Source organism: Sapajus apella, unplaced genomic scaffold (genome assembly GCF_009761245.1).
Source record: "Sapajus apella isolate SASKATOON/1434 unplaced genomic scaffold, GSC_monkey_1.0 scaffold21, whole genome shotgun sequence".
In the NCBI taxonomy this organism is placed as follows: domain Eukaryota; kingdom Metazoa; phylum Chordata; class Mammalia; order Primates; family Cebidae; genus Sapajus; species Sapajus apella.
In genome coordinates, this window is record NW_022436961.1 from 5508755 (window position 1) to 5524567 (window position 15813).

Here is a 15813-nt window from a genome sequence, read left to right on the forward strand (position 1 = left end):
TCAGCCATTTTACTCCCTTTACATCTAAGGACCTCAAGTGACATTCATCAATTAAAGATATGTCACTCTAAAACCATTACATCTTCTGGTCAGGCACAGTGGTTCATGCCTGTAATCCCAGCACTTTGGGAAGCCGAGGCTGGTGGATCACCTGAGGTTAGGAGTTCAAGACCAGCCTGGCCAACATGGCAAAACCCCATCTGTACAAAAAAACACAAAAATTAGCCGGTGTGGTGGCACTTGCCTGTAATCCCAGCTACTTGGAAGGCTGAGGCAGGAAAATTTCTTAAACCTGGGAAGGGGAAGTGGAGGTTGCAGTGTGCCAAGATATCATGCCACTGCACTCCAGCCTGCGTGACAGACTCTGTCTCAAAAAAATAAAAATAAACGAAAGAAAGAAAAAAATTACATCTTCTATCTTAACCTGTACCACACATCTACAAAATTACTCTGCCTGAGTTCTAAAGCACATAGAAAATTTGCTGTAAGTTTAAATACATTAAGATGTCAACATCCTAAAAACCAAGTTTTGGGGGTTTTTTTTGTTTTTCTTTTTTTCTTTCTTTTTTTTTTTTTTTTCTTGAGACAGAGTTTCACTCTTGTTACCCAGGCTGGAGTGCAATGGCGTGATCTCGGCTCACCGCAACCTCCGCCTCCTGGGTTCAGGCAATTCTCCTGCCTCAACCTCCTGAGTAGCTGGGATTACAGGCACGCACCACCATGCCCAGCTAATGTTTTGTATTTTTAGTAGAGACGGGGTTTCACCATGTTGACCAGGATGGTCTCGATCTCCTGACCTTGTGATCCACCTGCCTCGGCCTTCCAAAGTGCTGGGATTACAGGCTTGAGCCACCGCGCCCGGCTTGAGACAGAGTTTTACTCTTGTCACCCAGGCTGGAGTGCAATGGAGCAATCTCAGCTTACTGCAACCTGCAACCTCCACATCCCAGGTTCAAGCCCAGTCTCCAAGAAAGTTTTAATTGTGTACGAAGCCAATCCCTTTATACATAGCCTTTCCATCTAGAAAGATGAAGTTCAGGCTGGGCAACGTGACTCACGCCTATAATCCCAGTACCTTGGGAGTCAAAGGCAGACGGATCACCTGAGGTCAGGAGTTCCAGACCAGCCTGGCCAACATGGTGAAACCGTCTCTACTAAAAATACAAAGATTAGTTGGGCATGGTGGCAAACGCCTGTAATCTCAGCTACTCGGAGGCTGAGGCGGGAGAATCAATTGAACCCATGAGATGGAGGTTGCAATGAGCAGAGATCGCACCACTACACTCCAGCCTCAGTGACAAAGTGAGACTCCATCTCAAAAAGAAAAAAATAATGAAGTTCATATGGGGAGGGGGGTAACACCAATGCTTACCTTGTTCGAGCAATAGCTAAGACTGAATTATAACTGTAGAAGGCCATATTTATTTTTGTCTCAACTAGTTAACATAGAGACCTAGGCAAAAGAAGTAAACGATTTAGTATTTTTAAAACACAACAATTAACATACATCAGGATTTAAGTGTTTTTAACTATTGCAAAGGTAGAACATTTGCATAGGCAAGGTACAAAATCTCCTTCAAGCTAACTTCCAACAATCGTAGATATTTTCTTAGCTCTGGACTTGAGAATGGTACTTTGATATTCCAGCAAATGGTAATGATCTCTAAGATGATGATGCTCATGAAGATGGTTCAGTCCTCAGAGACATTTTGATTTCTGGTCAACAGTATCTAGTAATGCAACTTCAATGATTGCCAAGTACTTAAAAAGTGGAGCAAGACATACCTATTTGTAGCCTTAAAATATAGGTAGAAAGTAAATATCCTGGATATCTTTTCAGTTAGCATTGTTCTATATTTAGGCAAGCTGTCCCAAACCCTGACGATTGGAAGTACCCACTAATCTAATTTAGGTAGCAGTGAATGAAGGTAGACATGGAACCTACTAATCGCTCAAGTGGAGGTAAAACTGTTTCCCTTGCTAGTGATTCTCCAGAGCCCAAACTGAGCTTTGAATATGTAGATAACCTTCACCAAAACCATTCTCCATCCAGGGGCGCTTTTCTGCTAAGGGCGGCGAAGGGCAGTGAAGGGCAGCAGAAGAGCTGGCATCTCCCAATGGCAGCTCTGCTCTCTTTCGGCTGGGAAGGGAGTTCCAGGGGCTCTCCTGGAGAGAAACCTCAACCACAGAGCCGACACTTTGAACAGGGGCTTGGAACCTCTGAACCCATACTAACGGTGGATGGCATTTCGCTGGCGGAAGACGAGACCCGAGGCGGCAGTTAATCCGCTCGGGCCGGGGCTCTCCCGGGCGGCGGACACCACTCGCACTCACATTGTCACTGCCCCACGCCCGCTGCTCCTGGTCTCCCTCGGCTTTGCCCCTCACGACACTGGAGCAAAACGCGCCCTCTGCTTCCTCCGCCGGCGGCCTGCATGCGGCGGGGTCTGAGGGATTTGCTTTGGTTTTTTGGTGCGGGGGGTGGGACAGGCACCAGAACGACGACCCTGGTGGACGATCGGGGTTGTTGGAAATGAAGCCGAGGAGAAGCAGAGCCCGGGACAGGAAGGAGGGAGCGCGTTGTGCGGGGGAGGGGAGACCGAGCTTCAGAGTTTGGGACGCGGGCGGGGATGAGGTCGGGAGCGGAGGAGAGCGCGATGGGAACTGGAAGCTGTCAGGCAGCCTGAATCTGGCGCTGATGGGAGGAGCAGGATGCTGGCGGAGCGGGCTCCCGAGGAAAAAAAGGCAGTGCGGCCCACCAGGTCGCGGTCTGAGGGTTGGGCCTGCCCACCCCTACCTCCTCGGCCGGGCTCCGCGGAACGGCCGCCGAGGTCCTCCTAGTTCCTTCCTGGGTCCTCCCAGGGACCCCCATGCTAGAAAGGCCCGAAACCAAGTCTCTACGGCTCCGCCTCTTTTCTCGCACCTGACGTCAATCTGAGTGACGTTATGAGTGACGACATCATCAACCAATAAGCTCTCAAATTCTGGGGAGGGCGGGCGTCCTTCACTGTAGCAGCCCAGGAAGCCGCAAAGTCACATTCCCATCAACGAAATGACTTCTCTGTGGGGCTTGATTTAAGGAGCGTTGGTGCTGGGGGGCCCGAAGGTGACGTTTTTCTGCCAGTCCACAATCTGCAGGCTGTGGTTAACCCCTGAGGAAACCCTTGATTGAAAACTGGATTAAACAGGTTCTTACTCTACTGACAGGGTAATATGTCTGGCAGTCGCCATGGTAACCATCTCGGAGTCACGAATGACATCACTTTGATGTATTCTCCTTCGGCCCCCGCAATTCCGGAACTGCCTCGGGGGCGCGGAGAGGACTTGATGTTGTCGCAGAAAGGGCGGGAATCGGAAGGAACGATCTCTCTCCCTTCCTCTCCAGAGGCTGGAATACTGTGAAATCGTCTATGGAAATCTGTATTCTACTAAAGATATTTGCTTTCCAAATGTTCCCTAACAAGTCTTGTTTATGATTAGTAGTTTGTGTAGAAATCTCAACATACAAAATGTATGTTATAGTAACTGTGAAATGAGACACTGCAGGTTTGAGGGCACTTCAGTTCCTAGGATGGGCTATACTGAGCCATCTTGGGAAAATAAAAGATTAAGAAATATTCTCGTTCCCCAGTTATCTTTTCCCATCCATTTTATCTGGCTCCGGAAGGAAGATTTTAAAAAACTTCTTTTAGGCTGGGCGCGGTGACTCATGTCTGTAATCCCAGCACTTTGGGAGGCCGAGGCGGGCAGATCACAGGGTCAGGAGATCGAGAACATCTTGACCAACATGGTGAAACCCCGTCTTTACTAAAAATACAAAAATTAGTCGGGGGTGGTGGTATGCGCCTGTAGTACCGGCTACTCTGGAGGCGAAGGCAGGAGAATCGCTTGAACCCGGGAGGCAGAGGTTGCAGTGAGCCGACATCGCGCCACTGCACTCCAGCCTGGGCGACAAGAGGGAAACTCCATCTAAAAAAAAAAATTTTTTTTTTTTTTAGTGGCTCTACACCACCATACAGCAAGGAATCGCTTTCTCACGGAGAATACGTCTCCTAACATGTGAGCTGACCACAGACTTTACTCATCTGGACTGCACATTTTTAAGAATGGAAGATGGCGGGTATTAAACGTCAGTAAAAAATGCAGACTGCTTTTAATCCACAAAGGATTTTTCAGCTAATAACCAAATGGATCAACTTTAAATAGGCAAAACTTTTCAGTTTGGCCACTAGAGGTCTCTTTGTGCATGTCTGATGTTCAACTTTGCACATAAAGGTTTCACTTCACGTTCTGTTTACTAGAATTAAAATCTGCAAAGCTTTGGACTCTTTACTTTTCCCTCACTGAAAATTCCTGGTGGTCAAATTTTGAGCTCTAAAAGGTAGGTGTAGTTTCCACACTGATTTCATAATTGCACTACCATGTACTGGTATTTTTCTGGAAAAGATCATAAAGGATGCAAAAATATTCTCAGTTCCCTGGGAGACATTTTATACGGGGAAATATTCATGCATTGTATTCACTTACAACGAGGCACAGTGAATATCATTAAGTATTCATAAACCAGATGAACGATTCCATGCCCGGTATTTGAAAGATGAGCTAGGTTTTCTACAACGGCCATATGTCAGCAATCCTATCCTAAAAAAAAGAAGGGTTAAGAACCCTTCTTGTTGAAATCTATTTGTTGAAAGCAATGTCTGTCTTCCCTTATTATGAGACTTGACAATTTCTTTGACTTTCAGGATAAATTATTTATCATGTAAGGAGTTTCTGTATATAATCTTCAGAAAAGAAATTTTTTAAAAAATATTTTTTCCTCCATGACTCTGGCGCTGAGAATTGTGTTAGATTGCTGTCTTAATGAGCTGCTTGCTCATTTTCTGTGATGAAAAGTAAGCATGGTCTAAAACTTAGATGTTAGATGCTGAAAATGTAAATTATTATTTTTAATGGCCATTTTCCTAAATATGGCACTAGATCAAATATTAACTGTATTTTGTAATGTTTTGCGGGAAAAGACTGTGCATCTACTTCATATACAATTTAACAGATTCTCAAGGAAGAAACCCAGGGGCTGGGTCAAGACAACAGTTTCTCAACAAAGCAAGGAAGACACAGGAGGAAGAAAAAGAAGAATGGAAGTAGAAAGGCTCATAGAAAAACAAAATACTAATTTAATTAATCCCTCTTTCCTGGAGATAGAATTAAGCTAGACTTAGTGGCCTGCTTTGGCCATCTGTGTTTTAAAAAGCCATATCACAAATTAAAAGTATGCTTTTACTGATAGCTTTAACTTGTGGTACTACTTAAAGCATACGTTTAAAAATATTTAATGATTAATAGTAATGAGAACTCTTAATTCTCAGTATCATCCTTAGTAGAATTAACCGGGTTACGTTTTTGTTTTTGTTTTTTTAAGGGTTCATAACTAGTGCCCATTCAAATAACTGATCTGTAGGAATCTTTTAATTTCCTGTTTACGTGGTAAAGATACAGATACCTAATTTCTTGTAATAGTACCAAAGACATCCAGCACTAACGTCTACAGAGAGTATAACGTCTAGCAGTGAAATGGCTTTATTATTCTCAGAACAGACAGTATCGGTTTCCTCATTTGCTTACTGCCTGTGTTTCTTTTTTACGTTCCCGTCTCTGTGCTGTAACCTTCTAAGTCCTTATCACCAGGCCCCAGGAAATATCACCTGGTCGGCACACTCCTGCTGGGCTAGATCACTGGTGCAAACATCTAACCTTCCATTGTTTTCCATACATTTCCTAGGATCCGGGGGGCTAGAGGATGACGGAGAATTGCCTCCCAGTTCCTCCTCTGGTTCTTGCTTGGGCCGTCTGGGACAAATATCCCTCACGTCCCTCGATGCGAAGGTCTGGCGGCGAGCAGCGGCGGGCCCCGGCACGTGACAGGCACAGAGCCGTTGCGGTCTCCTGCGGCCGGGGGGAACCAGGGGATGCGGTGGGCGCTGACGTCCTCCCGGTTACCCACAAGCCTCCGGGCCGCAGCTGAGCAGGAAGAGACGCGCGGGGCCGGCGCCTGCCGGGGAAGTCGGGACGCTTCCTCAGCGGGACGGTGCCACCGGCCCGGCCTCCTTTGGCTGGCAACCGGGGGAGGGGGACCATCGACAATCCAGCCGGGGCTGAGAGGGAAATCGCCCCCAAGGCGGTCTTGCATCGCCCCTGGCATTCCAGATGCAGACCCTCCTGGAATGGGAGCCCTTCCCTGACAGCTGTGGGATGGGAGACGGCCAAGGGGTCGCCTGGACTGCCCTGCCCTCGCGCAGTCGCCCACCGGGGACCGTGCGAGGGTCGCTTCTAACGCCGAAGAGCGCCATATGGCCCTGAATGCACGCTGTTCTTTAATCAGCTTCACAGAACGCGCCGAGCCCAGTTTTCCCTTCCGGGCCCCACCTTTCCCCGCCTCCTCCAGCTTCCCCGGGTGTTTTGTGTGTCACTCTCCCTCACACTGTCCCTCCCCGTCCCTCGGCCCTCTAGCCCAGTCTCCCCGGTTGTCCAGACGCTAGCGGCCGCGGGCGTTCCTGGTTTGCGCTCCCGCCCCTTCGCCCAGCAGACTCGCCGATTGCTCCTGGGCCCCTAGCGCCCCGAACCCGGGACTGCATTTCCCGGCAGGCACCGCGGCCCGCGACCAATAAGGGTCTGAGGATTTGGCGGCGGCGGAGCCCGGAGAGTCCGGGTGGGGGGGCTTTGTGCGCGGCGGCGGCGGGAGCAGCGGCGACGGCGGCGGCGGCGGACGCCGAGGGGGCTGTGCACAGGTCGCCGCGGAGAGGCGTGCGAATTCGGAGCCTAGCGCTGAGGACCCTGCTGCCCAGGCCGGGCCGCCAGCCTTAGGCTCCTCTCTGGCGGTGTCGGCGGTGGGGCGACCCCAGTCCCTCGGCCTCCCCTTCCCTCCCCACCTTCCGAGCCTTCCTTCTCCCGCGGCACGCCCGGCCCGGCCCGGCCCGGCCGTGGCGCTCCTCGGTGCCGGCCGCCATGGCAGAGGCGTCCGACGCGGGGAAAATCTAGCTCGGGGATTTCATGCGGCCTAGCTCGGTTCCGCCTCCTCCCCGCGCGGCCCCAGCGGCTGCCCGCACCCCAGCCCCACTCCGGGCCTCAGTGTCTCTCCTGTGATCGCACTGACACGGCCGGGGGGTTAGAATGGAACAAACTGAAGGTAAAGTGCATGTGTATGTGTGTCCGCGCGCGCGTGTAGTATAAGGAAGGGCTGAGGAGGGGGCGACCTAAGGCTGGGGCACCAGAACCCTGGAGGAATGGAAGGGGAAGCTGGTGGCCTGAACGGGCTCGAGGGGAGTCCTGACGGAGGAGCAGATGGCCAGGTGGGGGGTGTGGAGGGAATTGGGGGGTGGGGCAGGGGAGGTGGGAGTGGGATCGGAGTCGGAGTGGCGCTGAGCTGGGAATTGGGAGTAGAAGTGGGATGGGGGCGGGGATATGGATGGATGGGGAGGGGCAGGGAAAGGGGTGAAGAGTTGCACGGAGATTAGAGACCTGGGTGGACTGAGATAAATAGGGAGGTTTGGGGATGGAGTGTGGGAAGCAGAAGAGTCTAGGGGAAGGGGATAAATTTGCTGGAGAAATGAGGTATTTTATGTTAATGAAGGGAGAAATGAGGAATGAAAGTGAAGGAAAAGGTGGATTAGGAAAAGGGATGAGGCAGGCTGCAATAGGAGGATGGGAAATAGACGCAGGAAACTGGAAGACAGGATTGGGCTAGGGAAGGAAATTAACTGAATGATGACAGGGATGAGAACGATCGGCTTAGCGTCAGAGTGGGAGGAAAAGAAGGGGATGGGGGTCGTTAAAGTGTTAGGAAGGGAAGCCTTTTGTTCCTATATTTGTGTGTATTCTGTGCCTTTCTTTCAAGCAAGAGAATAGAGAAGCTAGTGGTTATGGGATTGTGATTGTTGTGAAATGGGGAGGTGTGGGTTTTACTGTTTTGAGGGAGGAGGCGATGTGTTTGTGTTATGGTAGGGAGGCAGGGAGAGACATGGCCATAATTTGACGGTTTGGGGAGGGAGTGAAGATTATTCCGATTTAAAGGGGGCAGGGGCAGCCATGTTTGCTGCCAGGCACTGCAGTGTAAATAAATTCCTTTTCCTCTCCGACATCAGTATGAATCTGGAAGAGGCCAGTTCAGAATGTTAGCCCCCTTTCTTTCTGTTCATGAACTCTTTTACCCTTACATCTTGGGTCATTTAAATTATTCATAACAGCCAAAGGAGGTAGTGATGTTTTCCATTTTGTGTGTTTTTGCTGCTTTTCTCCCTCTCTTTACCCTCTTCCTTCTGGTTGCAAACAAGGAATGCTGATAAGCTGCAGTGTAAATTTAACCCTTTTAATCAATCTAAAACTAGATTTTTCTAGCTGAAGGAATCATTACTACGCTTACATATAAAACATGATCAAGTATTTTACGTATTGAAAATTCGTTTGTTTCAGAAGCCCCAGAACCAGGCAGCATGTTTTCTGCAATTCTTTAAGTAAACAAGGAAATTGCATCGGTTATTTTACTTGGGCCTGTGCTCTTGGCAAAGCGCTGTGTCCGGGTGAAAGGGGTAGGAAGATCTGCTTGTGGTAGATTATCTGCTTGCTGTATTTTGAATGTTGAAAAATTAGAAATGTATATATTTTTAAATAGTATTTCTGATAGCTCTTACTTATAGGTGATGAGCTCTTGCTTATAGGTGTTAAGAGTGATGAGTGTGTTAAATAGTATTTTCTTTTTAAAATAAACTCCCCATCTCTTCCTTTTGCCTTCAAATAGCTAGCTCAGTAGTCTCCAGATGCCAGTTTAGCACAGTGCAATGATCTATGAAGTAGGCATGCAGTTTTTAGAGTCTCATTGAGATGCCAGGATTTCCTTGTTGTTTTGTTTGTTTTTTGATGGGAACTTCAGGCGACTCTCAGGAAAGCTACAGTAACTTTAATATGTTCAGCTGTAACTACTTGTACAATTTGAAATAATTACGATTCTAAGGTTTAAATTCTGACAAATTTACAGTAGATACATTGGTGTTAAGTAGAGCCTATTTTATTTCCTATTGAAAATTATTAAATGTGTGTGTGACCGTTTGTTTTTATTATAGCAGTTGGAATAATCCAAACTTTAACCTATCACATTGATATTGAAACGGTTCTCTAATACCAAGAAGGCCTGTTAACATTGTAATATGGTAGACTCAAACCAATCGAACTGTGTTTATTCTACCTAAATGGCAACATCCTTTCAGTTGTTATATAGAAGCTTAGGATATGTTCTTGGTTTGTTAGAAAAATTAAAATGAATATCATTAAAGTGGTACTTTGAGAGGGCCTTTTAGTATAAAAGCCAGATTTACAACATGGAGTATTTTAATTTGATAATATTCAACCTGAATTTGTTTGAAATTCTGAGGAAAAGTTGCGTTCAAAAAAAAAGAAATTCAGCATGCTTTTTTTGGAATTTATTTTTATAGCAGTTTCAGTTTTATAGCCCCTACTCAATTGACATATTATTTGTAATTAGCTGGTAAATTGTATACATCAGTGATGTAAATTTTTAGGAAAATAAGCAATCATTAAATAGAAAATTTTGTGTTGGAAGCTTTCATTGCAAAAAAAAAAAAAAAAGAGAGAGAGAAAAGGAATGGTTTATTTTTATGTATTCAGCATCCTTTAAAGATCAGGGTTCCTACCCAGCTGTCATAAGTATCCTGGTTCCTTGGACAGGTATTCATATACAAAGAAGCCTACTCTTGTTAAGTAGCACGTAAAACCCAAACTCTGATTAATATGTCCATCACCTGTTACCTGTGATGGCTTTTTTTTTTTTTTAAACCTTAAATTAACAAATGCTCTCTCTTATACTGATCAGATTGAATGAGCTTTGGATAAAAGAAACTGATTGTCTTTGAGATTGATGATTGTTGAGTGAACTGTCAAATCTGATTCTAATAACAGCAGTTTCTGGAATTTATAATAATATTCATAATAATTCTAGTAATATCTGCTCACAGTTGTCCTCACACTGTGCTATGCTGAGTGTCTGACATGCATGATTTCCTAATTTTCTTTTATCCTTCCAATAGTTTGTAAAGTCAGTACTTTTTTTTTTTTTTTTTTAGGCTTTCATGGCAACCTCCACCTCTCAAGTTCAAGCAATTCTCTGCCTCAGTTTTTTTGAGATGGAGCCTTGCTCTGTTACCCAGGCTGGAGTGACGTCGAACAATCTCAGCTCACTGCAACCTCCCCCTCCCAGGTTCAAGCAATTCTCCTGCCTCAGCCTCCCGAGTGCTGGGATTACAGGCATCTGCTGCCATGCCCAGCTAATTTTTGTATTTTTTGGTAGAGATGGGGTTTCACGATGTCGGCCAGGCTGGTCTCGAACTCCTGACCTCGTGATCCACCCGCCTCAGCTTCCCAAAGTGCTGGGATTACAGGTGTGAGCCACTGTACCCAGCTGATACAGAGGCTTTTGTTTGTTTGTTTTGAGACGGAGGTTCACTCTTATTGCCCAGGCTGGAGTGTCTCAAAAAAAAAAAGAAGCCAGGCATGGTTGAGGGAGGCCAAGGCAGGCAGATCCCAAGGTCAGGTATTCAAGACCAGCCTGGCCAACATGGTGAAGCTCTGTCTTTACTTAAAAATACAAAAAATTAGCCGCGCGTGGTGGCGCACACCTGTAATCCCAGCTACTTGGGAGGCTGAGGCAGGAGAATTGCTTGAACCTGGGAGTCGGAGATTGCAGTGAACCAAGAGCACACCATTGCACTCCAGCCTGGGTAACAAGAGTGAAACTGCGTCAGAGAGAGTGGGGGGGTGGGGAGGAAGGAAGGAAAGGGAAGGAAGGGTTCACATATCTTAGAAGGCTAAAATAAAGTTAGCACTCTTCTCCACTGATAACTTATAAACTTGAAGTTTCTTTTATGTCCTTCTAAGAAAACTTCTGTGCATGTATATCTCTCAGAGTACTTACAAATGGACCATACTATCTGCATTTTGCTCTTCTGGTGCTGATGGTGGCGGTGGTTGTTTTTTGTTTGGTTGGTTTTTGTTTTTGTTTTTGTTTTGAGACAGTTTCGCTCTTGTTGCCCAGTCTGGATTACAATGGTGCGATCTCGGCTCACTGCATCCTTTACCTCCTGGGTTCAAGTGGTTCTCCTGCCTCAGCCTCCCTAGTAGCTGGGATTACAGGCATGTGCCACCATGCCTAATTTTTGTGTTTTTAGTAGAGATGGGGTTTCACCATGTTGGTCACTCCTGATCTCAGGTGATCCACCCGCCTCAGCCTCCCAAAGTGCTGGGATTACAGGCATGAGGCACTGCACCTGACCACTTTCTCTTTTTAACAGGCTATCTGGGACATCTTTTTAAATTAGTACGTGTGGATCCACGGCCGGGTACAGTGGCTCACGCCTGTAATCCTAGAATTTTGGGAGGGAAACTGAGGCAGTTGGATCGCTTGAGGTCAGGAGTTTGAGACCATCCTGGCCAACATGATGAAACCCTCACCTCTACCAAAATAACAAAAATTAGCTGGGTATGGTGGCCGGCGCCTGTAATCCCAGCTACTCCGGAGACTGAGATGGAAGAATCACTTGAACCCCTAGGGGGAAGCTGCTGTGAGCTGAGATTGCACTGCACTCTAGCCTGAGTGACAGAGTGAGATTCCATCTCAAAAACAAAACAAAAACAAAACGAGGCTGAGCATGGTGGCTCACGCCTATAATCTCAGCACTTTGGGAGGTGGAGGCAGGCAGATCACTTGAGGTCAGGAATTCGAGACCAGCCTGGCCAGCATGGTGAAACCCTCCCCCACCACCCGGTCTCTACTAAAGCTACAAAAATTAGCTGAGCATGGTGGTGTATGCCTGTAATCCCAGCTACCGGGGAGGCTGAGACAGGCAATTCACTTGAACCCGGGAGGCGGAGATTGCAGTGAGCTGAGATTGTGCTACTGCACTCCAGCCTGGGAGACAAATTGAGACTCCGTCTCAAAAACAAAGCAAAAAACCAAAACAATAAAAATTAGTACATACAGATCCACAGCTTTTTTTTAAGCGTCTTATAAGTATTCCGTTGTTTGAAACAATAACAGTTTGTTAGCAAGTTTTGCTATTATAATAATAGTTGGTCCTGAATTAAGTTCCTAATAGCCTGTTAAATGGACTAGAGATAGTCCAGCTACTTTATTTTACAAGAGAGAAAACTGAGGCCTATGCAAGTGAAGTCTAGGGCTTTTGTGACAAACTCGTTACTTGGTTCTTTACAGCACAACCTATTAACTTCTTTACTATGAAAGTATTGGAACTGCCTGGCCAGCATGGTGGCTTATGCCTGTAATCCCAGCACTTTGGGAGGTCCAGGTGGGTAGATCACCTGAGGTCAGGAATTCAAGACCAGCCTAGCCAACATAGTGAAACCCCATCTCTACTAAAAGTACAAAAAATTAGCTAGGCCTGGTGGTGTGCACCTGTAATCCCAGCTATTCTGGAGGCTGGGGCAGGAGAATTGCTTGAAGCTGAGAGGCAGAGGTTGCAGTGAGGTGAGGTCACACTGTTGCACTCTAGCCTGGGCAATAAGAGCAAAACTTCATCTCAAGAAAAACAAAGAAAGAATTAGAGCTGCCTATGAAAGCTGAAGGTGAGGGGCAAACTTAAGGTTAGGTATATTTAGTATAATGAGTTAGAGGCAAGTAAGCTGCAGGGAGGCAAGAGATGTTGAGTGTTTTTTTTTTTTTTTTTTCTTCCATATTTTATTCACCATGTTGTAAAGATACAATATATGCACAAAATATTTTACATGCAAAACTGAATCGTGTCTAAGTTATCTTGAAGTGTGTGTTTTTGTATGTGACTTTTTCCTGTTTGAACAAAATTATCAATAAAATAAGATAGCAATGAAATGAAAAAAAATTAGAGGTCCATCGTGGTCTTGGAAAAGGACCTGGAAAGAAAATTGAGACATTGGTAAAATTTTAAAAGTGAGCTAAAAATTCCTAATTGAAAACAAGTTGAAAATCTTAGCAGGCACTGTTGATTACTTTACTTAAATTTTTTTTCTATCAAAAAGAAAATGGGTTATTCATTGGGATCTTTCAAACCAAAAAGATAGTCTTGTCTGTTGTAGACACTTAAGAAATTAAAATCATTAAAGCTTTAAAAATGCATAGAACTTGGCATCTGTCCATAAAAATCTGTTTTTCAATGCAATTCTGTTTTTAGCTTTACTTTTTTTTTAAAAAAAGCAGTTTATTTTTGAAAGAGCAACTAAGATGATTTATTTATTTGTTAATCAACATGTCCAGCATTTGAGTTTTTTGTTTGTTTGTTTTTTGAGACAGAGTCTAGCTCTGTCGCCCAGGCTGGAGTGCAATGGCATGATCTCGGCTCACTGCAACCTCTGCCTCCTGAGTTCAGATGATTCTCCTGCCTCAGCCTCCCAAGCAGCTAGGACTACAGGTGCGCACCACCACACCTGGCGAATTTTTGTATTTTTATTAGAGATGGGGTTTCACCATGTTGGCCAGGATGGTCTCGATCTCTTAGCCTTGTGATCTGCGCACCTCAGCCTCTCAAGTGCTGGGATTACAGGCATGAGCCACGGAGCCCAGCCCCAGTGTTTGAGTTTTTAAATGAATGGGGAACTTTATTTCTGCAGGCCATTCTTTTTATAAATTATAACTAATTTATAATTTTATAAATATTAAGAACAAATTTAAGAAATTTATTATAACATTACCTAAACTTTTTTTTAAAAGCTTCCAGTTTTGTTTTCATTTTTACTGTTCCTTTTAGTAAATATGTAATAAAGACTTTAAATACTTCTGTGTTTACACTTATACTTCTGTAGTATGTTGTACCTGCACTGTGTAGCATGAAAAGAAGGTAAGGGATATTTTAAATTTTGTGGATTTAGAGAATGTTCAGTTTTCACCACATGGATCTGTTGTTACTCCTAAAGCACATCTTTATTGATAAGATTTTGAATTTGAAAAATCTTTGAAAAACGATTCTTAGCTTCTTTTTTCAGATGTAGATCTTCATCATCATTAACTTATCTACAGTGATAACTTTTTTCCTCTTCTTACTAGGTTTTTCATTTTTCCCATGTATATTTAGGGCTACTTAGAGAAAGTGACTAGGAAAATGAAAATTGTTGATATTCATACCGTTTCAATTTCAGCCATGTGTAGCATGGAAAGATAAAACATGAATAATACCTTACATTTATATGGCATTTTCTGAGGTATTTGATAGAATTCCCACAAATAACTTGGCTTTTTAAAAATGTTAAGTTGGAAAGCACAAGAATTATTTAACTCAATCCAAAGATGGGAAAATTAAGATTTCAGAGACCCTTTCAGGCTAAATCAACTGTCATGTTACAGAGAATCAGGTTTTCAGATTTCAGTATAATTCTTTTCTCTTTTTTGTGAGACCGAGTCTGGCTGTGTTGCGTCTACTGGACTCAAACTCTTGTGCTCAAACAGTCTTCATGCCTCAGCTTCTCTAGTAGCTGGAACACAGGCAGGTGCCACTGCACCTGGCTCTGTATGACTACTTTAAAAAAATTGTTAAGAGTGTATGTGTCCTGATTTTTCTTCATAGCTTGTATCATCCACATTCTAATGGATAATTAAATATTAAATAAGTATTTTTCTACTATAGAAGTACATTTTCTTATTTTGGTGTAAGTTATATATGTATTTCCCAAGATATATAAGAGGTTTATTTTATTTTATTTTATTTTATTTTTTTAGAGACAGGGTCTTCTTGTTCTGTTTGTTGCCCAGGCTGGAGTGCAGTGACATGATCCTAGCTTACTGCAGTATTGCACTCCTTGAATCAAGCAATTCTCCCTCAGCCTCTGGAGTGGTTATGACTACACATGTGTGCCACTCTGCCCAACTAATTTTTTTTTTTTTTTTTTTTTTTTTTTGAGACAAGGTCTTACTGTATCACCTAGGCTGGAGTGCAGTGGCACAATCATGGCTCCCTGAAGCCTCAACTTCCCAAGCTCAGGTGATCTACCTCGGCCTCCCAAGTAGCTGGGACTACAGGCGCGTGCCACCACAGCCAGCTAGTTTTTTTTTTTTTTTTTTTTTGGTAGAAACAGGGCTTTGACAAGTTGCCCAGGCTGGTCTTAAGCTCCTGGGCTCAAGCAGTCTTCCCACCTTGGCCTCCTAAAGTGTTGGGATTATAGGCGTGAGCCACTGGGCTGGTCCTTCCAGCTTTTTTTTTTTTTTTTTTTTTTTTTTTTTATATTTTTTGTAGAGATGGAGTCTCACTTTATTGCCTGGCTAGTCTTGAACACTTGGCCTCAAGTGATCCTTATAGGGAGGCATTTTAAATTTAAGAATGGGTAGCTTACTGGGATTTCATGGGTTAAAAAAATTAGTTTATCAAATTGATTTGAAATTAAGAAGATCAGATGGAGATGTGCCTAGTGGCATTTGGAGCATAGCCAAGACAATATTTTGTCTCTTGAATCTTATGTTATCTAATCTCTCTTATCTTCAGAGTCTGAAGAAAGCTATATGTTTAGGAGGCCGAGGTGGGAGGATCACAAGGTCAGGAGTTCAAGACCAGCCTGGCCAATATGGCAAAACTCCGTCTCAGCTAAACACAGACACACACACAAATTAGCCAGGTGTGGGTGGTGGGCATCTGTAGTCCCAGCTACACAGGAGGCTGAGGCAGGAGAAACGCTTGAACCCAGGAAGCAAAGGTTGCAGTGAGCTGAGATTGTGCCACTGCGCTTCAGCCTGGGCCACAGAGCGAGACTCCGTCTCAAAAAAAAATAAAG

General features: G+C 44.8%; 2 protein-coding genes across 19 annotated transcripts in view; one reads left to right on the plus strand and one right to left on the minus strand.

Moving 5' to 3' along the window:
- LETM2 (leucine zipper and EF-hand containing transmembrane protein 2) overlaps positions 1–3080 on the minus strand; it is a 27294-nt gene extending 24214 nt beyond the window's left edge. For 5 of the 6 annotated variants that reach the window (XM_032288208.1, XM_032288204.1, XM_032288207.1 and 2 more), the window contains exons 1-2: positions 2798–3080; positions 1373–1453 (exon numbers count right to left, since the gene is read on the minus strand). In XM_032288208.1, coding sequence (XP_032144099.1) covers positions 1373–1419 — 47 coding nt within the window. In that variant the 5' untranslated portion in view covers positions 1420–1453; positions 2798–3080. Of the gene's footprint in view, positions 1–1372; positions 1454–1945; positions 2020–2797 lie in introns of those variants that run through there. The other variant, XM_032288205.1, reaches the window with a different exon arrangement.
- A 3621-nt stretch (positions 3081–6701) lies between these two features.
- Positions 6702–15813, plus strand: part of NSD3 (nuclear receptor binding SET domain protein 3) — a 116288-nt gene continuing 107176 nt past the window's right edge. For 12 of the 13 annotated variants that reach the window (XM_032288173.1, XM_032288179.1, XM_032288176.1 and 9 more), the window contains exon 1: positions 6702–7186. The gene's annotated coding sequence lies outside the window, so the exon portion shown is untranslated. The other variant, XM_032288170.1, reaches the window with a different exon arrangement.